This window comes from Adiantum capillus-veneris, chromosome 30 (assembly GCF_014529385.1).
Source record: "Adiantum capillus-veneris isolate H3 chromosome 30, ASM1452938v2, whole genome shotgun sequence".
NCBI lineage: Eukaryota > Viridiplantae > Streptophyta > Polypodiopsida > Polypodiales > Pteridaceae > Adiantum > Adiantum capillus-veneris.
In genome coordinates, this window is record NC_140960.1 from 59,018,122 (window position 1) to 59,045,601 (window position 27,480).

Here is a 27,480-nt window from a genome sequence, read left to right on the forward strand (position 1 = left end):
ATTGATAATCTTTAATACAGTGCTATTTATAATTGTTTGCAGATTTCACATGTTCTTCATACCCGCAGATTCACTGTCCATTCATATCCGTGGCTGAAGTCACGATGGCCTTGCAGGAAGACATGTCGCAAGAGAAAAGACATTCATTTTTTGGCCCCAGTGCCAGAGGAGGCAGCCAAATGGGTTGTAGCCTTTCAGTCTTTAAACTGTTTCATCAATTATTCACCACAACCTTTGCCACCATCAAAAAGGCAAGGGTCGATAGTTGAAACAAGAGATTCTCCTGTTTATGATGCATCGAAATGTCTGTTGGACCGAGTTATGCTGGTTATTTTGAATCCTCGCTCTGGGCGCGGATGTGCTCGCAAAATTTATGATTCTAAAGTGGAGCCTATATTGAAGGTGCCTTTCTTTCTATTCAAAACATTGACAAAAATCATCATACTTTGTGTATGTACATTTTGTCATTTTGCTTGTGTGAGTTCATCTTCTTAAGATCAAGCATGTTCATATTATGGGTAACTTCCATTATGCACTGCTAGTTCAGGATAATTAGGTCTTAGGTGCTTCTGCTTAAATTTTTTCATTATGTTTCTTAAATCTTATGTTTGTTCACTTAGTGATGGCTTTTTTTAGATGCTTCAAAAGTCCACGATCTTCATGAGGGCTTGTTTTGAAATTCAAATAGACTCGCTGCCTGCATAGTCACATGGATTGGAAATGGAAAATGAGACTGGCAGGACCATGTAAGACAGAGACGGCTTGCTCTTTGCAACGCAGCGATTAGAAACGGATCCATGGATTTTAATTTTGCATGTAACCTTCAAAATTCGTTAAGCAACGGTACTAAGGAAACGAGAAACGGGTGACTTTGGAAAGGGAGTTTCCGATCCGATAGCCCTGAAATAGTGACTATGACTGTCTCTTTACACCTCTTTTTTTCCCCAGCTGTTGCTAGTAGCTCCTCTAGGCTAAAATTATTTTGTCCTCTTGACTTCATGTTGCATTTTTCCTTTTCAAGTCTTTCCCTCTCCACCTTATGACCTTTCGCCTCTTAAGGATGGCTGAAACGACCATGCTGTTTGATGTTCTACCACACTAACATCAATAAAAGTACTTTGCATCTGCTATTAGGGATCTTAACCAAACAATGTTAGACATCGGAATTGTCTCAGCAAATTCATAAGAGTGAACAAGATTTAATGACAACGAATTACTAATACGGAGAAAGGCTGCTGAAAATAGGACACCCTACATAACGCATCTCAAGAGTTGTCTAAATATTGCCAAGACTTCCTGAATTCAAAATTTTAAATAGCTAGTTTAAAGGTAGAGAGCTATGTAAATGCTAAAAATTGTCAAAACTTCCGGAATTCAAAATTCTAGAAATCAGTTTAAAGGTAAAGAGTTTTTTGAATAATTCAAATTTAGTTTAAAGGTAGAGATAACTTTCTTAGCTAGATGGCATAGAAAACTTTCTTAGTATACAAGTTAAAAAATTGTCATGAAGGCCTGGCTATTATTGAGGTTAGTCGCCTATATGGTCATCCTAAAAGCACAATAACATATAGCCACTCTTGTCTTGGTTGTCTCTTGGTTCTGTGTGGTAAGAATTATGGTATCTTTGTGGATTTGTCTAGTCGTTCCCGATATCTCCTAGGGACAAATGATAGGGAGTGAGAGTTGTTTTGTGACTGTGCCTGGCTAGAGTGAGGTAGTTTTCTCATGTCGGGATTTTCCAGCCATGTTTAGCTCGGGGTTTTGGCTCATTCCATGGCCCATATAGGCTCCTGGGGGTTGAGAATAATTTTCCCTAGCCTTGGCACATTTTTCGCTTGAGCCTTGTGGGCCTTTGCTGTCCTTCTCCCACCTCTTCCACATTTTTGCACCTGTGTTGGAGGTGTGGGTCCGGCATTCTAGTTTAGACCTAGTCGGTATGGCATTCTAGTTTAGACCCAGTCGGTCCGAGTTTCTCCCAAGGACATGTGTTAGGGAGTGAGGGCTGTTTTGTGATTGTGCCCGGCCAATGTGAGGCAGTTTTCTCATGTCGGGTTATGCCGACCATGTTTAGCTTAGGGTTTTGGTTTGGTTCCTTGACCATGTAGGCTCCTGTAGCCCTAGGCTATTTTTCCATGCAGTTTCCTTGCCTCCCTAGGCCTGTAGAGTCTAGACTCCCTTTTTGACAGTTAGCCCTATTTTAGGGTCTTTCTGCCAGGTCGGCTGAGGGCTGGGTCGGGCAGGATGGGTTTGGGCCTATGTGTGGCTGTGGGGGGGGGGGGGGGCACCCCTTTATGCATTGAAGAGAGCCAGAGGCCCCCCCCTTAGGAGGCAGCCCTCGGGTGCAGATCTTGCCAGTGTTGGCATTCAGGTTAAGGCTCCATGCCTAGTGTTTTTGGTCAGCAGTCTTGGCGTTTTCCAATAAAGCCCCGGCGTTTTTCATGAGCAGTAGATGAAGTGCTTGGCGTTTTTCATGGGCAATAGATGCAACGTCTCCTCAGGGCGGCCTTACATAGGCATGTGATCATGCAGTGGGAGAGTTTCTTATTTGAGATCTAGATCCAAATCTAGACCTTGGCATGGCATGAGGAGGTGCACCGGATCTATGTTCTCAGAGCATGTTAGAGGTGATACCCATGTGGAGACCGTGCCAGTGGTTACGTGTGTAGGTGCAGTTGGTAATGTTAGTGCAGTTGTGTGTACCTCGGGTCTATCCATTGGGCATGTCAACACACCTCGGGTCTATCCATTGGGCATGTCAGATCTATGCCGAACCACCCTTGGTCACTTGTATGAGCAGCTTGTTATCAACATGGAGAGCCTTTTCTAGATCTCTCTCTCTCTCTCTCTCTCTCTCTCTCTCTCTAGTTCTAGTTCTAGTCATTTTGGCCTTTTGAAGACGTTAATATAACATTTCATTTCATTTCATTTTATTTCTCTCTCTCTCTCTCTCATTCTCAAATGTCCTGTCTCTTTCTATCTTAGTGATCTCTCTTCTCCATAGGTGCCTTGTTCATGTATGTGGCATTGCAAGCATTCTACATCGGAGTTCAGGTGTCCACCGGATCATGAGCGAGTTCTTGTCTTCATTGCATCTTCCGCTGCCACCTTTGACAGTTCTCACAAATATAATAGTACTGTATCTCTATATGCTTGGTCTGAAAAAAATAAATTCTAAATGAATTATTGGAATTATAAGTGAGAGGGTTTTTCTCGTTGGAGATGTCCGAGTTTAGATATTGTTACGGCGTCATTTAGAGTAATGGCGGGAACAGTGTGAACGTGGATATCTGTAGGGTCACCAAGAACGGATACTTCTTATGCGTCACATCGGAGGGGTGATAGGGAGCATCTAGAAGAAGTATTCGACCATCCAAAATGGACATCTTTGAATTGTCATGGGATGGGTGACATAGAGCATTGGGAAGGAGATTGTGCCGCGAGTTCGGTGAGAAAGGACTAGGTGATGGGTATTCCTGTGATGCGTCACAAGGTGGGTGACGAGGACATTGGAAAGGGAATATTTCATAGTCAGGAGGAAATTTTGAACTCAGTTAGAACCGTGCACAAGAAATGAGCAAGCACTTGATTTGTTAGGTGCAGCGGAATGATTGTTTGCGCTTTGCTCAAGATGAGTGCTCCGAACTGTGCTCAAGGTTCCTTTTGTTCTTATGGAAGGTAGAGCCTTCCGTTCTTAATGAGAGATGCTATGATCACAAACAAAGTGAATGGACACTGTGCGTGCAAGTGTATGAGACTGAGAGATAGAGAGAGGAGAGATACGACACCAGATACGTAAAACCCTCCTCCGAAGGTCCCACTCTCGTCGGCGAGAGTGGTCTACTTATTGATTGCACAAAGTGGTACAATGACGATGCAATGGACTGATGCAACCTAGGACTATGCCGATGACGACGACGGTGATGACGACGACGACTTTAGGGCTGAAATCTGTGGTCTTCTATCTGCTGAATTTCAGGGCTGTTTCGGTGGCTGAAAATGACTGTTTTGGCTGCGTTTTCGAGGGCTGAAAATGGGGGTCTTCTGCAATGGGTAGGGCTGAATGTGCTGCTGTCCAAGAAGGCTGAAAACGCTGACCGTCTGCTGCGGAATGGGCTGAAAACCAAAACGCTGGCAGATCTGGGTGGTGCTAGCAAAAACGCTAGGCAACTGGAAGTGCTGGGGATGGTAGCAATGGAAAACGCCAGGCTAGGGTAGACTGTAGGCGATGCCAACACTGGAAACGCCAGAGGCTGTGAGTGATGGGGGGAACTGAAACGGCTAGGCTGAATGTGTGTTGGCGATGAGGTAAACTACAAACGCCAGGTGCTTGTGGTCCTTAGGGGTTCCTACTGAGAAGATGCCTGTTGAGCGGGGAGCTCCTGCTGCCTCTTTTGCCATTTAGTGCTAACTTGGGTTTGGTTATATATTAACTTAGCAAAATTGCCCTACCTACTTTTGTTGGAAAGTCACTTAAAAATAGTAAGTGAAAAATAGGGAAAATAGGCTAAAATCATTGGAAAAATCCCCTAACTGATTCTAATGGGATACTAATGATCATGCTGTGTGCAACCAGAGGATATGCATCTACACTAAGTGACTGGGCATGCACGGTCTATGAATAGACTCACAAAAGTGCCAGATCACTTCTAATCTAGACTGACTGAAGCCTGTTATGCTGTAGCTCGTCCACGGACACATAGGGTTGGATGTGTCACGTGACATCCCCCTCCTTTTCAAAGTGGGGTACTGGTACCGAACTGTATGGCGTCGAGGGAGATCGCCAATAGCATTCGGAATCCTGGAAGGGACTCTTCGCCGGCCCACTCTGATGTGTGGGTCGTGTGGTACTTGAACTTCATAAAGGTCTGCAACGCTTGCTTCTTTGGGCCGTGCCGAAAGCGACACAAAGTCTTCTGTGGCTCCTTCGATGCTTCAACTTCGTCTAGAGTCGTGCTTCTTCCTTCTTCAAGAATCTCCATGGTTGAAAATTCCTAAAACCGTTTCCAACACAAAACCATGAACATACCTATTCCATGTAAAGCGAGTGGAAAAAATCTCGTCATTCTCAAAGACTATGCATGCAATGTAGATGTACCAATAGACGGAGTGCCAAACCGTTCATGACATACACGCAAACAATGAGATGAATCTTTCTCTTATGATCTAGAGCAATCAACCGTGGCAATTCACAACGGAAATGCCCATGCTTGGTGCTCATACTTTCATGTGATCTTTCTTCAACTGTGTCATGCCAAGGAAGAGACATGGAACGTGACTTCCTTGAATGCATACTGTTCAGCTTTTCATGAAAAATCCACATACATTCGTGCTCAACATACAATATGTCATGCCTAGGAAAAGGGATCACATAACGATGCTGACTAAACTATAGGAAACGATCACGAATGAAACATTCGAACAATGCGTGCGTATCAATCATGCGAACACATAATACTTCCTGTGAGGGTTCTTTGGACCTAGGCTCGAGAGCCAAGATCGATCCTTCTTGAGGGGGTTCTTTGGACCTAGGCTCAAGAGCCAAGATTGATCCTTCGTGATTGATCGAATCTGCAACGAGGTTAGCTTCGCTAGAAAAAGCATCCACTAACACATCATCCTGGTGAACAATCACAGCTTCTTCATGCAACTCATCATGCTTGTGAGAAAGCACATCTTGATCATGCAAATCATCATGCTTGTCATCATGCTCATCATTATCATCCAAATCATTATGCTTATCATTGTCAATCAAATCATTATGCTGCTCACAATCATGCAAATCCTGTGTATCATGCTTTGGAGAAGAAGAGACTGAGAGAGTGTCCTTTTCCCGAATCTCTTGCATCTGTGCCTGAGCTTGAGAAAAGAGTCGCAAGAACTTGCTTTGATCTCGCGATCAAATTTTGCTTGTCTTGCTTTGTTCTCTGCTTGTCTTTCTGTGCGCTCACGATCCAATTTGGCTTGTCGTTCTTTGGCTTCCAAGCGTGCTTGCTCGCGCACACGCGCTATGGCTGCCATTCTTGTTGTATTTCTTGCTTCACGTTGTAAATTCTGTTCCGTAAACAATAGCTCCAGTTCCTCCATAGGAGTTAGTCCAATCGTTGTCGTAGATGGGGAAGGGTCAGAAAAACCTCCCGGTGGGGAAAATTCTTCTTCGCCTCTCTCATGCTCATCACCTCCAAGCGAAGTATGCATTCCGCTTAAGTGATGACCATGCTGAAGTCGTGGGTTCTTGTGGTCTTTGGTTCTTAAGTTCACGAGGAACTTGGGTTCTTGGATTCTTGAGGTTTTCTTTTGCTTGCAAATCGCGTTTGAGAAGGATCTTCTTTTCACCCGAGTTCTACTCCTTTCCCGCGGGCGCACCCCTTGGCGGCCTTGCGCTCACACCAAGGTTGCTTTTTCCCACCTCACGTCGATTGGCCGGCCGCTAAGTGCACGGTCCGCTCTCAATGAGTGAAAAGAGACACAAGGGGAGGTTGGACAAGCCCTTCTTTCTTGGGATTCCTATCACTCTTCAAAAACACGATTAGGAATCGACACGCCCAAGCGAACTTGGGTTCGTGCGAATTTAACAAGCAAAAAAAATTCTTGTGGTTCTTGTGGTTCTTTCCTTGAGTGATACAGAACACTGCCAAAGCTGTGATACCAATGTTAGGTGCAACGGAATGATGGTTTGCGCTTTGCTCAAGATGAGTGCTCTGAACTGTACTCAAGGTTCTTTTTGTTCTTATGGAAGGTAGAGCCTTCCGTTCTTAATGAGAGATGCTATGATCACAAACAAAGTGAACGGACACTGTGCGTGCAAGTGTATGAGACTCAGAGATAGAGAGAGAAGAGAGATACGACACCAGAGACGACGTAAAACCCTCCTCCGAAGGCCCCACTCTCGTCGGCGAGAGTGGTCTACTTATTGATTGCACAAAGTGGTACGACGACGATGCAATGGACAGATGCAACCTAGGACTATGCCGATGACGACGACGGTGATGACGACGACGACTTGAGGGCTGAAATCTGTGGTCTTCTATCTGCTGAATTTCGGGGCTGTTTCAGTGGCTGAAAATGACTGTTTTGGCTGCGTTTTCGAGGGCTGAAAATGGGGGTCTTCTGCAATGGGTAGGGCTGAATGTGCTGCTGTCCAAGAAGGCTGAAAACGCTGACCGTCTGCTGCGGAATGGGCTGAAAACCAAAACGCTTGCAGATCTGGGTGGTGCTAGCAAAAACGCTAGGCAATTGGAAGTGTTGGCGATGGTAGCAATGGAAAACGCCAGGCTAGGGGAGACTGTAGGCGATGCCAACACTGGAAACGCCAGAGGTTGTGGGTGATGGGGGGAACTGAAAACGCTAGGCTGAATGTGTGTTGGCGATGAGGTAAACTACAAACGCCAAGTGCTTGTGGTCTTGAGGGGTTCCTGCTGAGAAGATGCCTGTTGAGCGGGGAGCTTCTACTGCCTCTTCTGCCATTTGGTGCTAACTTGGGTTTGGTTATATATTAACTTAGCAAAATTGCCCTACCTACTTTTGTTGGAAAGTCACTTAAAAATAATAAGTGAAAAATAGGGAAAATAGGCTAAAATCATTGGAAAAATCCCCTAACTGATTCTAATGGGATACTAATGATCATGCTGTGTGCAACCAGAGGATATGCATCTACACTAAGTGACTGGGCATGCACGGTCTACGAATAGACTCACAAAAGTGCCAGATCACTTCTAATCTAGACTGACTGAAGCCTGTTATGCTGTAGCTTGTCCACGGACACATAGGGCTGGATGTGTCACGTGACAGGATTGAAGATGGGTTCAGAGGAAACTTTTTTTTTTTCCAATGAAACTGCTTATAGGGCTACAACCACCTCTGCAAGAGAGGGGTATAACAATCATGATGGGGAGACTCTCCCAATTAAAAAACAACATATGTACAGTGAGGCTAAATCAAGAGATGGGAGGAGGGAAAAGCCACACAGGTGGACGGTAGTGCCATCTGAGCACACCCTTGACCAAGGTGAAAAAAGGCCCAAGACGTCAGAGTCCAAGGAAAGCCTCTCTGCTCCCGCGTGCGGTCCGAGTTTCCTTGGAGTCTCTCGAATTGTCCTCTGAGAGTATGGATCAGCTCTAGGCAAAGATCGCGAACAGTCTGTGCTGCTGGTACAGGGCGAGCCTCAAAGATCCGGAAGCAGGGGGCCCGCCATATGAACAAGAGTGTCAGGCCGTTGATGAGCTCCCAACACTCCTCTCTCTCACTGCACCACTCTTGTGGAGTAAGCTCTGTAGTAGGCTGGAGTGTAGCTCGACCCCATTGCATCACTATCATCCTGTTGGTGGAGGATAGCTCAAACTGAAGTGCCGGGCCCGTGAGAGTAGACCAAGCAGTTGCGCCCCAAGTGTACTGTCGAGCTGTGGAAAGAGTTGGCATCAGTCGAAGAACCCGAAGCCACACCTGTTGTGCCAAAGGACAGTCTCAAAGACGGTGACGTTGACTCTCCACACGATGGTCACAAGCTGCACATGCTGTCGAGAGACCACTATGTACAAGCCAACTCCCAACTGCTGTAGCTCGGTGTGCAACCAGCCACTGGAACAAAGTGACTCGCTTCGGCTGTGTGGAGTCCCACAACCTCTCCCAAAAAGCTGCCAAGAACTTAACTACGAGACCCTCCTCCTGCCAATGAGGCGCTGCAGCAGGATGAGCCTCTCTCTGCGTTGGCAGTATGTGACGTCCCAGTCGAATAGTGTACTGAAAGAAGGGGACACCTCTTCCAAGCCCACAACCTCCAATGGCCAGTCTCAAGAGCTGTTGGGTCGAGATCTATGACACAAGTCCTCCCATAGATGCCCACCACGCGGATCCTCTGAAAACAGCACTTTGCCACTTGTGGGGTCTCTACTGCAACTCGGTGTAAGCGTCCCTCTCCCTGTAGCTCAAAAAGCAGGGAGGGTATAGTCTTTGAGCAAGCCCGAACTGAGATGAGAACCTCCAGTCGTGTGAAGGCTCCCATCCATCTGGGCGTTGCTGACTCAAGAGGTGTGAGCCACTCAGCTGGTACTGCCTCTGAGATGTCCTGACACATGCTCTGCACCCCGGTCCCCTCTCATGCCCTGTAGCTGAATGCCCTGAAGCTCCTCTGACCAGCATGAAAACTGTAGCCAGTTACCTAAAGAGCGTGCTGGATCCTCTTTGTTACAAGACCGGCACCACGTGCCAATAGAAAAGAACAGACTGAACAGACTTTTAACACTTCAATAACAACTGAACTGAAAGAGAGAGACGACACGCGACACGGATTGGCGGAATTCCACCCCAGAGAGTATTGACCTTAAACCTTGGCGCCCCTTTTGGTATTTCTTTATATTGCATCAACACAATACAAGCCGGAACTCCAGACTCTGTACCTTCTCCAAGAAGCATGCCAGAGAATGAGCCCTAACCTCATATTTAAAGGCCCTGGCCTAAAAAGCAATTTTAGTGAAAAGCCTTCAAACTTAAAATCATCTGGTCCAAAAGCAAAGCCAAAAAGCTGCCAGCGTAAATCACGGAAATCCGTAAGGGCTGCCACGTCATCAGCCAATGCAAAACGCGAAAATCCGTACAGCCTGCCACGTCATCATGCCAGCGCAATTTTCGGAAATCTGTGATGTTGCCCTTAGGGTTAGGGTTAGGGTTTCTGCAGTTTTAGGGTTAGGGTTTCCAAAATTAGGGTTTCAGCAGTTAGGGTTTCTGGCAGAAATTAGGGTTAGAATTTCTGGCAGAAATGAGGGTTTTGCCACGTCAGCAGTTTGTTACACTCTTGCCATGGGACGTCATGAAACATGAGGCCAACTACCAACCAAGTGGCCTCTCTGAGTGCTAACCATGGGGTTTTAAACAAGGGGCTGTCTGATGCCCTCCTCCGTGCAAGTAGGCTGACACTGCTCTAGGCCTCTTCGCAATTGCTCCCAGGATCGGAGCACTCACAACGAAGCGGGCCTCCAGTCTCCTGCTCAAGCCAACTCTGCGCATCTTTGTGAAAATCCATCTAGTCGAGGGTCGCCAGGGGCCTCCAGCCTGAGGCACCCTAGCACTAAGCCGTTGAAGCAAGAACTCCTTTCAAGGCTCCTCTCCTGGAAGAAGTCTTCTGACGATAAACTTCCCAAGAAGGGCTCTGCTGTGCTGTGCTGGGTCTATGATCCCCAATCCTCCCTGAGAACAAGGAAGAGTGATGACCTGCCATGCCACTTTGGCCCGGGCTATCTGAGTGTCACGTCTTGACCAAAGGAAGTTCGTGATCAACCTCTATACCAGGCTGATACAAGAACTCGAAAAGATCCAACAAGAAGTGATGTATCACATAGTAGCCAACAACACCTGGTTGGCCACTACAACTCTGCCTGCCAGAGAAAGTCGTGCGGAGCTCCAACGTAACAACTTCCTCTTGATAGGTCGGAGGAGGGGAGCAATCTGCTGCTCGGGAGACAAGTCCAAACCAACCTGACAGCCCAATTATTGAACTGTAGTCCCTGGGGGAATCCAACAAGAAGTGATGTACCACATAGTAGCCAACAACACCTGGTTGGCCACTACAACTCTGCCTGCCAGAGAAAGTCGTGCGGAGCTCCAACGTAACAACTTCGTCTTGATAGGTCGGAGGAGGGGAGCAATCTGCTGCTCGGGAGACAAGTCCAAACCAACCTGACAGCCAAATTATTGAACTACAGTCCCTGGGGGAATCCACCTAAAACCCTCACCTGGCATCTAATCAGGCGTAGGAGCACTACCAACCGAGAAAGCCACTGTCTTTCTCCAGTTGATCAGTGCGCTTGACGCACAACAAAAAGTCTCAAGAGCCTGCTCACACCTGTGAAGGTTGGCTTCCCGGCCATCCAAGTACAAGACTGAGTCATCTGCAAACTCAGTGTCCAGTAGCTCATCTCCCCGAATAGGGAGCGCTAGGCCACGTAAACCAACCTGCTGTGAAACCAAAAACCTGCTCATTGCCTCAGCATAGAACAGAAAGAGGAAGGGGCCAGCCTTGTCTGACCGAACGTGTGAGCATGAAACGATCACCTCTACCTCCTGACAAAAGTATTTGATTGTGTGCCCGTGTGTACAAAGCTGACACCCCTCTGATCCAAGCATCTGATAAACCCATCCTGCGTAGAGTGCCCTCCAAAAAGTCCCAGTCAAACTCTGTCGTAGACCTTCTCAAAATCAAGAAGAAGACTCACCAAATCCTCAACACGGAGCCGCGCGAGGTAGAAGCCTCCCAAAAAGTAAAGATGTTGTCAAGGATACTATGCTCCTTGACAAAACCTGTCTGTGTCCCATGTATAATGCTCTCTAGAAGTGGCTGAATCCTCAAACTCAGAGCCTTGGCAAGAATTTTGTAGGCTGAGTTGAGGATGGTGATGGGGCGCCACTGTCGAATCTCATCCAAGGAGCCACCCTTCTTGGGAATGAGGTAAATCAAGCCCTCACTCATGCTATCAGGCATCTCTCCTGTGTACAGGATGAACCGAAAAGAACTGTAGAGATCTGAGCCAAGCAAGTCCCAGTACTCCAAGAAAAAGCTGGGAGTAAAGCCATCCTCATCTGGACAGCTACCACCGGGGAGTGCTCTAAGAGCCGTGTGTAGCTTACTAGCTCCTCTAGCTCAAGAGGCAGCTCAATCCTCTGGTGCATCTCCTCAGTCATAAGATAAGGCATCTGTGCCCACACCTGGTCTCTGCATGCATCCAAACGCTTTGACTGAGGCTCTGCAAACAATAGATCACGGTAGAAGTCAGTAGCAACTGCACGCATGTCCTCTGGCTCTAAAACAACTGAGCCGTCAGGCCTCCTCAACTGGTTGGCCTTGGCATGCGTATGCTGGGGTCCCACTGCCTCAAAGAAAGCGCCTTTCACTTTGTCACCCTCCTGGGTCCACTGAGATGCTTGTTGATGGAAAGCAAACTCATGGCGCCTCTCCTCTTTGCTGACGAGCTCGTGGTGAGCCTGCTGTAACTGCTACTCCAACCAAGGACTGTCTGGATGCTGCTCCTGCATCCTCTGCAAGGAAGCAATGCCTCGTCGGAGACCGTGCTGCTCCTCTCTCGCTGCAGCCAGGCGAGCGGAAGACTTTGAAGAAAGAGTCGACTAAGCTGAGCAAGTCCTGAGGCCACTCTGTCAGCAAGAGAATCCTGCATGTCTAAGCTCTCTGTCCAAAGAGCCTCCACTCGCTGTCTAAGCGCTGAGTCCAGCAAGACCCTCTTCGTGCCAGAATGCCAATTGTCCCACCCAAGTCATAGAAGTGGTCACTAGTGTAGAAGCGATCTATCTGAGATAGATTCACGCCTCCCACTCTGCGGTTTGAACGAGAGAAGGCCAGGCTATCTTGGGGCCTCACAAAGCTAGAATGCTGCCACACATATGAAACCCGCAGCCATACAAAACCTCTCCCAAGCTGCCAACTCAATTCCATGCACAGAAGTATGGCTACCACCAATCCTGTCAGAGGGTTCCTCCAACATGTTGAAGTCTCCCCCTATGCACCATTGCTCTGCCTGCGGCAGAGACTCAACAAATCTGAGACCAAAACTCTGCACGTGCACTCACCACATTGGGCACATAGATGTTCAGGAAGTCCACGAGACAACATTGAACCTGCATAGTGATCCACTGAGCCCTGCCTGGCACAATATTCCCTCTGTCCACAATGGCTTGTTGCAAAGAATCCGCAATAGTCATACATACCCCGCCCTGGATGCCTCCAGGTCCAAATGCAGCTGACCATAAAGTCTCATACTGTCCACGCAAAAGCTGACCACAACGTCTAATGCGGCTCTCACACAGATGATGCTCCTGTAATAACATAAGAAGGTCAATCTCTCCTCCCACAAGGCATCGCTGAAGTTCCTGACGCAGTCGGCCCCTCTGACGCTGAAATTGGGGCCCACCTAATTCCTGTACGTTTCATGAGACGATCCTCATGGGGAACGAGAGAGAATTGATGCTGCCGTAGCAGCTAACGGATCGGGACTAATCTGCATCCGAGTGTCCTCGAGATAGGCGTGACTGCAAAGTGTCTAGCCCAAGCCCAAGTAGACCGAGCCGTGCGTAAAGCAACCTCCTCTGTCCAAGAGTCCTCATGTATGTGTACATAGCATGGCGAGCTCTGCGTGTCAGCAAAAAAGTGAACCACAATATGTCTACATCCTGCTGCGTCTGGAGGTGTCACAACAAACTTGGCCAAATGCCAAAGAGTCTGAAGCAAGCCTGTAACCCCTAGGTCTCCTATGTGATGAGAAAACTCTAGGGCCTGTGTGTGCAGCCACTTCAACACTGAGTCTATAGTCCACTCAGCGTGGTCCCTGCCGCATAGTGGAAAGAGAAGCCAATTGCTGAGTCCAAGGCCTCTATCCCCCGAGCTGCAAGGAACAATACATGAATGCTGAAGCAGGCTGCCTCAAGGTCTGGTGAGGGGTCGCCGAGAAACTGTGTAAAGTCGTAGGCAAAGAAATCCCAACGACGACGAATGTTGAAGCTCGTCAGACCATGAGGAACTGTTGTAAAGGGAGATGTTTGCACTAGAAGAGGAGGTCGCAAGAAAGGCTGTCCCTCTCTCGCCAAGCGACTCGTGACAAAGGCGCTACCAAGAGATCTCCTAGCAGCCGAGGAAGGCCCTACCCCTTGGGACGGCTGTGGATCTGGAGCGGGATGAGGTGAGGGAGCAAGGGGAGAGGGGGGGCGAGAGGGACTGGCAAAGGTAGGGGAGCCAGATGAAAAGGCAGAGGGAGGAGGAGGAAGGAAAGGGGGGGGGGGGGGTGGGAGGGGTGTCGAGGGTGAGGCTGAGGTGGAGGCTGGAGCAGGGACCTTGTTTTGCTGAAGAGGTCGAATCAGTTTCCCGTGGGAACCCAATGCTACTGGGCAGGAGCCTGAGGACCACTCTGAGTGCCAGGTTGGCGCGGTGGTCGACGTCGACCACGAACTTGCTACCAGCCCTCCTTTGCTTGAGCCCCACGCCCGGAGGGTGGCTCTGCCTACGTACTCTGTGACTCTGCTTGCTGCTGCTGGCCAGCCCTTGAGGGTTGGGGCTGGGCTTGTGGTGTAGGTCGGGGTCTCCTCTGTGGACAAGCCTTCGCAAGATGGCCCATTTGTTCGATAAATGGAACACCGATTCGGGAGGCCCGAATACTCCGTGCTCTGTCGGAACGAATCCCCACTCACCCGAGGAAGTAGGATGACCTTCGAGAGAGTGTGGTGTCCCTAATCAGACACGTACTGAGGGAATGCCGACCGCCTTGGCAGCCACTGAGGCTACCGTGCGAGGTGTCTCTAGGACAGTCCCAATCTCTGAGCCTATCCTGGACAAAAGTGGTAGGTACTTCCTCCTCAAACCAGGAAAGCAAACGGAGATGGGAAGGTCTGAAGCTGGGTCAAAACCATGTCTCCACTGTCGAAAGTGGGCTCGAACTGCTCGAATGGTCAAGGGACTCATCGCGATGACCTTGGACACCATCTCGGAGGTCTCAAACTCTATCTGATAGTAGCCGCGTCCGAGGAACTGAAAGCCCAAGATCTTGCCCACCTCTGCGAGAAGGCAGGCCTGGAGAAGATCACGTAGCTCTCCTCTGCTTGGTCTGGTGCCGAGAATCTTGCAGAGGACGGAAGTCGCCTGCAGGCGTTCCACCTTTGCGGGCAGGCTCGCTTGCTCTGTTGGTGATAGAGCAAGTCAAATTGTGGGCTCAGCGGGGTCGGGCGAGGGGCCTTCTTGAGAGTCCCTCTGAGGTGGGGCATGAGCGTCCATTAGTGTCTGTTGCCGTGGAGAAGGGCCGAAAGACGAAGACGAGAGGTGGCCCTTTGTTGGCCGAGCACGCCGAGAACGCCAAGAGTACTGTCGCTTTCAGTCGAGCAAGACCCGGGGCGAGGGGGCGGGGGGGAGCGATGTGGAGGGATCGGGATTGCGAAGCAGGGGCGACGAGCTAAGGTTGGGGCGGGCGCGGTGGGTTGAGGCTGGGGCGGGATGCGGTGCTGCGCAATGAATCTGCGCGCTGGGGCAAAACGCAGGCAGCGGGCAGGCAGGGCAGTGCGTTGGGAGTTGGGGGGAGAGCGATGGCGAGAGTGGGGGGCGGGGTGCAGAGCGTGCGCGAGAGGGATGAGCGGGGGCAGCAACGAGCCTTATAGTTTTGACTTTGAGTACTGAGGACCAGCGGTTCAGAGGAAACTTTGAGGAAATATAACTGCTTTTCGAGAAAGCGGGTTGCTTTTCGGGTAAGTTGATGCTTTTCCGCAAAGAGGTCTATGTTAGCGGTGCATCTGTGCATGAGACTGCATCTTGTTAGAGTTACACCACCGTTGCTTCGCCATTTTGTACGGCTAGTGATTGTCTCGGGTTGGCCACCCATCGCACATCATGTAGATTGCATGGGCGGACACTTTTAGCACGTGTCCGGCCGGTCATTTTTTGAGCCTGGTTGGGTGCACACATTTTTAGCCATTTTTGGGCTTTTATGTTTTTTGCACCAGTTACACATTTTTGCCCTACCTCAACCTAAGATTCTATAAATAGAATGCTTAGTCACACACATTTTGTATTAAGAGCATCATTTGCAAAGCACTTGCGTTTCCCCCCCCCCCCCCTCTCTCTCTCTCTCTCTCTCGCTCCAGCGTTTTCGATGCGTGTCACACTCTTTCCGCTGCTCACTCTCACATGGTATCAGTCGCCAAGATGCAGAAAATCTGCATCGATCTCTCCTCCTGAGGCTAGCGCTAGCACTTCTGCCGGTTTCCATCGCGACGGATCTCAAAAACGCTAATCAGCGTTTTTCAGCCCTAGCATTTTCTGCAAGAACAGCAGCGTTTTTGCATTTATAGCCATTGATCTGCATCCCTCTTCCTAGGGCTCCCCTCGTGCAACAGAATCGCACCAAAACCGGCACCAAAATCTGATGGCGTTTCTGCAGTGTTTTTGGACCAATCTGCGTTTTGCAGATCTTGCTACGTTTTTCCGTGTTTTGCTGGCTTTTTTGGTGATTTGCGGCGTTTTACACAAAACGCTGATCTTGTGCACCTATGGGAGCGGCCAAGGAACACCCAGGAGTCTTCTATACTGCCTGGAACTTGCAGTTCTACACCTTGGACAGGTATCTACACCCAATCGGCACCATTTTCGGTACTATTACTTGCTGTTTTTTCTCTGTTTTCAGCCCCTCGGCGGCTGAAAAGTGCGAGAACCCTCTCCTTTGACACTCTGCGACGCTCCCGCATCGATCAGTGGCGTACAGGCACGCTGAAATCTCTATTACAACAGCGTTTTCAGCACCCTTTGTAGCGTTTTGTGGGCTGACAGCACGCTGAATTTTTACTTCTTGTGCGGTTGACCCATCCCTTGCTTGTCAAGACACCATCCGGTGTGCGGTTACCTTGGACTGCTATAGCCTTGGGAACGGTACCTTCATCGGCGACTTGCGATCTTATCGATCTACCTTTGGGGACTTTTCTCTGAGCACGCGACATGTCGACTCCAAAGCAGAAGGGACAATAACAACAGCCCACGAAGGGGGCACTACGTCTTCCGCGACTACGGTCACTTCCACTTCTGTGACTACATCGGCATCTGCCAACGCTACATCCAACAATTATGCCCTCACTCAGTTTGTTGAGGAGAAGTTGGATTTACACCACTATTCTGTGTGGAGGACACACGAGTCTGCACAATTATTGCCTACCATCGACTTTGGGAATGGTTGAATGATTTCACCCATTCGGCTACTCAGCCTTCCCTTCCCACCACCACTCAGGCCCAGATCGACGAGTTGGTGGATCGGGACATACGAATCTACACCTTTCTTATGATGAACCTCTTGGACTGTATCACAAAGAAAGTTTCCAAAGAGGAGCATGCACATCTGTTGTGGAGACGGATTCTTGACCAGTTTGAGGAGACCTCGTTTGACAGACAGATCACACTTGAACGGGAGTTGTACAACCTCCAGTTCAAGGATTTCAACTCACTTGATGGGTTGACCCGCCGCATACGGGAACTTTGGGACGACCTTGTCTCTGCCAAAGCGACATCACCTCGGCACGCATGGCTGGCCTCTTACTATTCAAGCTTCCCCCATGCTTTGATCCCTATTTTCGGAGTTTGCTCACATGTGGACGTACCTCTTTTCCCACGTGGGACGAGATTCTTCCTTCCCTTAGACAAATTGAGGGGCACTCCGCATTCCGAGCCGGAGGCGCTGTTGATGTGTAAGGAGCTTTGATAGCTCAAGGAGGTAACAAGAAAGGTAAAGGTAAGAAGAAGAAGAAGAACAAGGACATCGAATGTTACCATTGCCACAAGAAAGAGCACAGAGAATCAGAATGCAGAAAGAAGAAGCGAGACGAGGCCAATAGGGAGAAACAAACAACCTCGACTGTAGTTGTAGCCTCTCACGAGACGACGAGGACCGCTCTTGTCGCAATGATGGACCATGCTCTTGCTACATCGCAGTCAAGTACTTGGGTTGTTGACAGTGGGGCCATCACTCACATGACTTTCCAACAGTCATGGTTTAGCTCTCTCAGGGAGACTCATGGGCAGACCATCACTATGGGTGACAACCATGAGATTCCAGTGTCTGGCACAGGCCAGATTATCCTCTTTCGTTCTACCTCAGACCCGAAGTTCAGTTCAGTGGAGGCGCTTTACGTTCCGGACATGGCCTTCAACCTCCTCTTTGTGTCGAGTTTGGACTCTTAGGGGCTTCTTTGTTGAACTTTTCTTTTGCTGCCCTCCTTTCTTGTTGCTCGGAAACCCACTGTCCTCTCCTTTCAACAAGGCAAGACCAGTGTTAGCAACTTCCATGAGCTGGGTGAGGGTAGCCACTCTATTCTTGGTACAGTAGTCCCGAAGCCCTTTAGGCAGCCCATAACAATACTTCTCTATCTGCTCTGTCAATGGCACAAATCTGTAGGAGATCACTGAGAGTAACGCTTTACAAAACCTCCGGTTGTACTCCAGTAAGCTCTTGCATGTAGCCGAAGTAAGCTGGTGCCAATCTGTCATGACGTCGACTTCAAATTCATTTGACAGCCAAGTAGATGCAAAAATTTGCTCGAAGTAGACCCAAGTGGCGGGTGCCTGTCTTTGCATCAACAATGTAGTCCACCATGTAAGCGCATTGTCCTTCAAGAAAGTGGCAGATTTCTTGACCTTAGAGGCCTCTGTAAAATTCCCTCCTGCATAAGCTGCATCAAATTGCTGGAGGAAAGTGAGAGCCTTTGCTTTATCCTCGAAGCCACTGAAAGTGCTGAACTTTACAGCTGCACCACCTTCTTTGTAAGCTTTCGGCTATTCTAGTGTCCCCAAATTGTCATAAGGAATAGTTTGTAACATGGGCATTGTATTAGGCATCATCGGCACATCTTGGCCATTAACATTTTGCGTCAGAGGTGCCATATCTGGCTGCTGTCCAGAAAAACCAGCATGCCAAAATGAGCCTGTGGCACCCCAAACTGGCTTTGGTTGCTTTGAAAACCTTGCTGCATGCCGATGCTACCATACACGGGGTTTAGCATCATACCTTGCATACCCCCAAACACCGTTCTTGGCATGTACGGCTGACTTCCAACGCATAACCAGCCATACTTTGGAACACAAAACCCCCGAAATACCTAGGATGTACCGTGGGTGGTGGAAAAACTGGATGCATTGCCTGGTAACCAGTTCCCTGTCCATTCAAGACAGCATGCGGGCTCTGAATAGTGGTGGGATGAACTGGCATAGCCTATGGAATAGGTGTCCTAACCACCCGTTCAAGGACGGGAGGAACGTGTTTTGGAGCCCCCGACTCCGCAACATGCGAGTGTTCCCTATCCTGCTGAGACGCATGAAGTACTTGGGCTTGAGCCTCAACAAGCTCTATTCGCGGTGTAGGTTGCCTATTTTGCTGTAGCACTGGTGGTGCTTGGAAGAACTCCATAAACCTTGGGTTCTGCACAAGTTACGAATACACATTCACCGCGGCAACTAACTGAGTCCTGAACGTATCATCCTCGAGTTGCCCAGTCATAAAGCCCTCTATTGGAGGGATATTCACATCAACACGAGGTACAGGCTGACGTGGCTGTGAGCTCTCGCCAATCTCGAACACCATAGGAATTTCTTGTCTGTTCTTCGAAGAGGAGCCCTCTTCCATAACGCCCTTCCCTATGTTGGCCATAGTGTAATCCCGCGTTCCTGTACTCTTTGTCTTTACCCAAAAAAACCGAGGCTCACTTCTTGAGGAAAAAGTGATTGATGTTCGAGCAACGGAACCTTGAAACCGACCCGTGGGACGGTAGGCTTTGGCTTTCACCCGAAATTCTTTACTTTACTTTAGACACACACAAAGAGAGAATACTTTGCAAAAGGAACCTGCCACGGGAATTAACACTTAAAGCACACACACGGCTCGGAAGCTAGAATGCCCCGAGCAGATGTCGACAACCTGTAGGCCCCAAAATTAGAGCCCCTTTTGGTATTTCTTTATTCTTTAAGAGGGTAATTACAAAGAAGAGTCCTAGGAATTCTTTGCCTGTATCCAGCTAGATACCACCTGTTCTGGCAAAATTTGGCAGCATAACACCCCCAAAACTTGCCCGAAACCAATTCCTCTGCTGGAACTTGCTTCTACTGACATAAACCCTCTGATTCCTGCCCAAAAACAGTAAATTCATCACGCTGTATTTACTGGTTTTTGCCCTGTTTTCAGCCCTTAACAGTCCTTGAACTGCCCTCTAGCAGTGGGGCACTATTCCCAAGGGTTCTGTCATCCGTATGGCTGAAAAACAATAAAAATAACAGCACATAACCAGCGCTGAAATCGCACGTGTACGGTGAGGTTATCACCTGTGCCTGCTTTTGGAGTAGCAGTTAGCTACTCTTGTTCCTGCTCAGAGAGGCTCTTGCCTCAGCAAAAACGCATGTAACCACACAATTGTACATGAGTTAAATGAAGAGCCCTCTTGTGGGGCATCACATTACTGCACGTAGGGAAGAGAGAGCGCAGTGTGAGGTGTGCAGGACATGACTTCTTGCACCACACTATACATGAGAGGGAAAGCTTGCACTCAATAGCTCTTAGCCTGTGGCAGGCAACAAATGAGCCCTCTCCCAGCTTAAAAATCAGCGCCCATTTTTCTGCAAGAGAAAAGTGCACCAAATTGTGCCACTTGGCGCGTTTACAAGCAATTTCCCGTTTCGGGGTTGCTGCCTAAAAATCTCCCGACTGGTTGCCCAGTTGACTTTGCGGCAAAGGTCTAAAGTGTTCCTCTTGTCATTCCAGAGATAATGACGCGAACAGATTTCGTGGCCCAAAATAACGGTTCCCTAATTTTTAGGAGATGCTTCCGTTGGGCTCCCACTGGTCTTTTGACCATCTATCCCCATTGGGACCGCATCCAAAAGTGCAATGTGGCCCAACTGTCGGGTACGTTCCTTTGGTGACCCCACCTTGGCTTTATGCCTTTATCGAGTTCACTTCCTAGTATCCACCAACTTGCTAAGTGTGACGGGGGGACCACATGTCAAAGAGCCAAGCACAAATTAATTTTATGTTCTTATGCATTGCTGGTCCCAACTAAGTTACTGTTTTTTTTTTTTTGGGGGGGGGGGGCATGGACCCTCCATGCTAATGTGGTGGCAATCATGGTTAATCCCAGTTTTCTTGAGCAGCTTGCAGGGATAAGGTTGACAGTAGTAGAAACAGATGGTCCTCATCATGCACGGAGGCATGCGGCGACAATGGACCTTTCAACATGTGCAAACGGTATACTACACACAAGGTCCTATTTTTGCTGATTGCAATGCTCTTATTGTTGCATTTTGCCAATTGTTCAAGCAGTACGAAGACATTAATTAAGCATTTATGCTTTCTTATTGAAGGGTATCACAGTTCTTATGTCTCCAATTATACCAAACTGCTTTTCTTTTTACTTTGGTGTAGGCATTATATGTGTGGGAGGCGATGGAATTGTGAATGAGGTACAATTTTTTTTTGTCTCAACTGCTTTAGCAAGTTGATGAGAAGTTTTTACTGTCATTATTGAGTAGCACTGTTAACGGTTAGTAAGTAACAGGAGATATTGATATGATGTGACTCTATCTAGATAATCTAGCTTTTGGTTTTAAGGAGGCTTTGATCTCCACAACCTGTTTGTGTTGCATGCTTGCAGTACCGTGTCTTTAATAGTATATGCCTGTACTGTTAGTCTGCTCCTTATTTTATATATATATATATATATATATTTTTTGGTCACTTGCATTTTTTGGCATCTTCAACTTGTCTTTTTCTAAGGATTCACTTTATTGTTGCTCATAAGCATTGTTCTCGGCTATAAGGTTTGCTTGTAAACTTGGGTCATGTTTGTGATCAGCATGTCCAGTCTTAAGGATAGGAGATAGAAATCAATCAGTATCTTTGGCATATGGGACAACTTTTTAAGCTGACTTGTCATACATCTTGTTCTGAGGCTGATCTCATTGTTGTCTTTATAGAGTACTTCCACTTTGCGAGTCTTGCTGCTCACATGCAAGTAAATCGATAGAGATTTTAATGTCCTACATGCAGGTGCTCAATGGATTACTAAGTAGGGAGGATGCCAAGTCAAGAACACTTGCTATTGGCATAATTCCTGCTGGTTCAGATAACTCTCTGATTTGGACGGTCATGGGAATTCGCGATCCTGCATCTGCTGCGTTGGCTATTGTCAAGGTATGGTCCATTCTATTATTTTCGAACTCAGTTTTTCCTTGGTATCCCTCTTTTTGTTTGCAATGGTTGCAAGGGCTTAACAAGTCATGCAGTGACACACTAACAACCTCATATAAGGTAATTCGATTTTTTTTTGAGAAAATGGGGCAATGATGATAAACCAAAGCTCTACATCTGTCAATATTTATCATAAAACTTGCCAAAAGTAGTAATTGATGTATAATGCCCGGGTGCCAATCAGGTAAAAGCTTTGGGAGGGTGTCTAAAAGTAGAATAAAAAGTGAAGGACATCTTAAGGGGACCAAAGACCCAGTGAGGAGGCAGCATGTGATCCCCCGTCATCATGAATGAGGTCCTTCTATTTGGTTTTTTGAAACTGCTCAATGGGCTACTTCTCCCCTAGGAAGAGGGTCCATTGTACAAGAGAACTCTAATGCCACTAGATACCTTGGCCCACCGTAATAAAGGCCCTGGTCACCACGGCGGTATGAATGTTCGGTGTTGTCTCTTTGCTCCATCGGAGCCGCCCTGTATCCTTTCATACTGGCCTCGGATGGAGCATAATAGCTCCAACCAGAAAGTGCACACAATCATGGTTGGAGGCTTAGGGTTGCACTCAAAAACTCTATAACAATTGGGCCATTGTACAAACCATAGGCCTAGGCTACTGATCAGCTCCCATTTGGGGTTTTTCTCTCATGTCCGAACTGCTATTGAGAAACTCAAGCACCAGGCACTGATGAGGTCATTGTCTCATATGGAAGTACTAGTAGCCCTAAACTGACCGGCCATGCTACAAAGTCATCCCTTGCAATAGGGACACCTTCACTTGGAGAATTTGAAGCCGTATCTTCTGGGCTGTTGGCCTCTGTGTGCGACTAGCCACTGAAACATATTAATCAAACGAGTCTAGTGACTAGCCCAAAGCCGAGTCCAAAAATTTGTCAGAAACTTCATAAGGCCCATGCTGGTGCTAGTGCTGTAGTGCTGTGATGCTGCTGGAATGGCTGTCTGCGTGGCCATCAAAATATATGCCTACCAAGCGAGCCGTATAAAGTGAGGCTGTGACTCCATAGCAGGGCTACAATGTCACAGGCACTGGACAGACAGTTAGTTGTAGTTGGGCTGAGCCCACACTGGACGGACTTTTGCTTGGGCGGTGACACATGGCAGGCATACGGGTCGTGGTTTAGCGGATGTGGGGCCAGACCATTACGACCACAATTTTGCGAGTTCTAGATGGATTAGATATTTGTGAGCTGTTGGTAGCTTTTTATGGTTGTATATATCTGTAGCTGTTTGGGGGTTATCGGTATCATCTACTTTTTGTGGTCAGTCGTCTAGAGTCTTATCATCTTGAGTTATACACAACACGTCTGGACCATCCTGGCACAGTTGAACCTCGACACCCCATTGTACCTATGAGTTCTTGGTTGGAGCTGATTGTGCTGCCATGCTAGAGTCTGTATGGGTTTCTTTGAGTTAGTCGAGTCCATATGTTCAGGTTCTATTGTTGATGTCTTTGTGTTGTTTCTTGCTTCCTGTGTTGTTATTCTGTTGGAGTGAGATGTCACGCACATTGCACTGAGGAGCACCCACTGTATAGAGCACGACACCTTATCTCCGCTACATATGCTCTCATTTTTGGCACGCCCGGTGGGACCTCAACTGAAATCTCACTCCATGGGAAGTCTAGTCGAGGAGCTATTGGGTTTCACCTCTCTGTTTTGATCTCTTGGTTTTGACTTGGTTGGGTTGCTTCAGCTTGGTCCAGTCTAGTTTCACCTTGTCTTGCTTAGTCTAGACCTGCTGGTCTAGTCTCTCGTCCTGGTCTAGTAGTCTCTCGACCTGGTCTAGTCCTCTCTCGTACAGGTCTAGCCAAGTGGTCTCGTCACTCGCCTTGGTCTAGTGGTGTTTGGGCGAGTGTCCAGTAAGTTGCCGGTCTTCGTGCCCAAGGCTTGGGTGGGCTTCTGGTTACTGTATGACACATACAAGGTAGTCAAAAGAGCGACAAAGCCCACTACTAAGTCCTCTTAAGTACTACCACAAAAAGCGTCAACCCTTCGGGCCAAGTAGAGCCCCATTACCCCTACCTTCCCCGTCAACCAGTTCTACACCTCACCAGTCACCCCCATCAATAAACTTCTCATCCCCGGTGTACAGCAAGCTCCAGTGCAACAAGCTCTTGCACAGACAGCCATGGAAGAGCTCACAAGCGTTCTAGCTAAGGTGAATATTAAGTTTCCGACTTTCAAGGGTCTCTTCACAGAGGATGCCGACGACCATGCCCGGAGGTTCGTGTCTCTCTGCAGAGGTCGTTGCCTCAACCGAGAAGATGCCTACTTAGTACTCTTTCCATCTACCTTGGATGGCTTAGCAGACAAGTGGTACAATCAGTTTGCTGAAAACCACTTTACTACTTGGGCCACATTAAGACAACAATTTTGTGAAGCTTTCAGACCAGGGGACTTCCAAGAAAAGGTTCTGGATGAGTTGGTCAACTTGATGCTTCAACCCAAAGAGACTTTTGTAGAACTCATGACCAGAACAAAGTCTCTGGTCGCCAAGCTTCCTCAGCAACCAAGTAAGTTTATGGTCAAGAAATGGGTAGAGAAGGCTCTTCCAAAGACTTCTCAACAAAAACTCAAAGAGAATCTCCGACCTGACGCCAACCTGGAGGAGTTTGTTGCTGCTACTACTAGGATAGAGGGGGCAAAGAAGCTGTTTACCGACTCTTCTCAGGTCGAGATTGCACCAACATCCAATATGGTTTTCTCCCTATGGCCATCCAAACAACATGCCACCTTTGCTCAATACCCCTACTGTCCCAAGGTATGTCAAGTACTTTTCCGTCTCAAATTTTTTATCATACTCATGCTCCCTCAGCTTTGGTAATGCCCATCTTATGCTATAGATGTGGAGAATATGGGCATTACCAAAGCAAATGTCCTTACCTGAAGGGTCTCCTCCTTGCCGTCATTGCTTGGAGTCTAAGGACCACTACAGTAAGGATTGTCCCAAGCAAAGGGCATCCTCATCTTTAGGCTCAACTCAGAACCAACAAGAATTCACATTCCCGAAGATCAATTTTGATCGCAGTGAACACCATCACTTGCTACTAATGCTGTTAGGCCACAACAAGTGGGGGACCCCGTTGGCGTCCGCACTCGGGCACAAAGAGTAGCTCTTGGTCTTAGTTTGCCAACATGTCCATCTCGTCTATCTCCACTTCCACAACCTGGCCTACCTGACCCAATTGACGAGCCCTTTATTGGTGCTAAGAGCAGACCAACCTCCATGCTATCTGACATTGATGGAGCCTTCTTGGAAGCAGTGGTTGACTTGCAACAAGTCAAACTTCCAGAGGAAGCCCAGATTGAAAGAGCCAAGCCCACAACAGAAGCCATCCTTTCAGCAAATGTCACTTTACGATATGCTCCGGCTCGATGCAAACCTCACAAGTGACACCCTCTCAGTCATTCAGTCTCTGTACCAGGGTGCAGGGCCTAGTGGTGGGCACCTCCCCGTACAACCCTCAAAGTCTTACATAATTTCCTATCCATGCGCTCTCCTCGTTGATTACAAAAGCCCTCGTCTCACTGTATTTATTCTTGGGCATAAATTCTCCTGCGTCATAGTCGATGGTGGATCTGGGATCAATCTGATGCCAGAGTTCATTATGTTGGCTTTAGGTCTGCAGCCTACCCGCCCTGCTCTATTCATTGTTACATTGGCCGACCAGAGGACAATCTATCCAGTGGTTATAGTAGACAAGGTGCCTCTGAAGGTGCAAGACTTCACCTTTAGCTTGGATTTTGTGGTGGTCAATCTTCCCCAGGTGGCGGGAGGATTTCCTTTGCTTATTGGTAGACCATGGTTGCGGCACATTAAAGCACTTGATGATTGGGGAAACGACTCCATGTGGATACATACTCCTGGCTCCCCCATGTAACCAATTCGACTCGAAGGAGGCATGGATCTAGTAGTTCATCACAGCTCTTCGTCAGTACAGTCCAACCCCAACCTAGAGAAGCCTACCCCACCTGACGGGTCTGATGAAGACCTATTGCGGTGGTTCGAAGCTACCACATTGAAGCCATGCTATGTGGTCTCTATTCAAGCCTTGCCTGTGAATACACCCTCTTTCCCAGATCCTCAGGTTGAAACCAGTGACCCAAGTCATCCAGAAGAAAGTGTGTTAATCCTAGAAGCAAGTGTGTCAGTCGTTGATGATCATGCTTCAAGTGTTCCCTTGATGGAAGCCGTCGGCCTTGGTGAACCTATAACTCACCATAGAAGGGGAAAGAAATCTCCTTTACAGGAGTTCGCCAACGTCCCACCTCCTCCCTTAACCTCTCTTGGGTCTGATGTCCCCTCCACTCAAAAGCACTCTGCTGTGTCTTAAGACTTACCCTTCAAGGAACTTCCACCAAGATGGTTACAAGAAGAGTATGCGGAGTTTCCAATCGATCAGACACGAGCCCATGATATCTGGAAGCTCCAAGAGGCAACTCAATCTCGATCTTTTGATGCACCCTCCCCAGCTATAGCTCTTGACCTGGTTAGAGAAGTCAACTTGGGTGACCCTGAAAACCCTTAGCACATCCTTTTAGCCGCTTGGTTATGGGAGCATCCCGCGCTACTAGATCAGGTAGTCTCTTTCATGCACTCTTTTAAAGACGTTTTTGCTTGGTCCTACAAAGATTTGGAAGGGATCCCACTAGAACTGGGTGTCCACTTTGGTTGAAGGGGCTAAGCCGCTCAGAGGCGGAGCTTACAAGCTCAACCCAAAGTATACAGAAGTTGTCAAGTCAGAGCTAGGAAAGATGCAAGAAGCAGGGATCATTGTATCTGTGGAGCACTCTGAGTGGTTATCACCCATGGTGATAGCGCCTAAGAAGCAATCCAATAAAATCCGTGCGTGCGTCGATTACCACGCTCTGAACAAGGTAACTATCCCAGACAGTTTTCTCACACCCTTCATTGAGCGTGTGCTCGAAGATGTAGCAGGGCATGTACTGTACAATTTCATGTATGGGTTCAGTGGATACAATCAGTTGGGCATCCATCCAGGTGATGACATCAAAACGGCTTTTGTGACTCTCTCGGGTATTTTCATCTACACTAGAATGTGTTTTGGGTTGAAAAATGTTCCACCTTTCAATCGCACAATATATCTCATATTTTGTCCTTCGCTTATGGATCATCTTCGCATCTTCATGGATGATTTTTCAACCTTCTCGGGTGCTCAATGTTCAACCCCCAATGGAGAATCTAGAGGAGCACCTCGCTCAGCTCTTTGCCGTCTTCCTTAGGTGCAGAGAGGCACGCTTGAAGCTCAATCCGAACAAATGTCATTTTTTGGTCCCTGAAGGTACACTTTTAGGCCATGTGGTGTCTGCTAAAGTTTTAGCACCGTCCCAGAGAAGATAGTAGCCATCTTGAAGCTACCTCCTCGCATCAACCCCAAAGGGGTTCAGAGCTTTGTAGGCCACACAGGCTATCATCATAGGTTTATACGCATGTATGCACAGGTGGCTCAACTATTGACCCGACTCACCAATGCTATTGTTCCCTTCCAATGGTCAAAACCCGAGGCTAAAGCATTTGCATACCTCAAAAAACGCTTCATTGAAGCACCTATTGTAGTTGCTGTAACAGACGTGGACACTCCAAGTCAAGAATCAATCACAACAGCACCAAATAAGCACTTCAAAACAATTCACAGATCACAATAGATTTGCACTGGCCCGGTGGAGTTCTGTGCCTAGAGATATTGGCCCCA

The 27,480-nt window shown here is 48.0% G+C and overlaps 1 protein-coding gene across 2 annotated transcripts in view; it reads left to right on the forward strand.

The window, feature by feature from the left end:
• The window catches only part of LOC147418037 (sphingoid long-chain bases kinase 1-like), a 104,468-nt gene that overhangs the window by 36,597 nt on the left and 40,391 nt on the right, over nucleotides 1-27,480 (forward strand). For both annotated transcript variants that reach the window (XM_086507553.1, XM_086507554.1), the window contains 4 exons: nucleotides 43-402; nucleotides 20,657-20,750; nucleotides 20,928-20,965; nucleotides 21,552-21,695. In XM_086507553.1, the coding sequence (XP_086363679.1) occupies nucleotides 43-402; nucleotides 20,657-20,750; nucleotides 20,928-20,965; nucleotides 21,552-21,695 (636 nt within the window). The remainder of the gene's footprint in view (nucleotides 1-42; nucleotides 403-20,656; nucleotides 20,751-20,927; nucleotides 20,966-21,551; nucleotides 21,696-27,480) is intronic.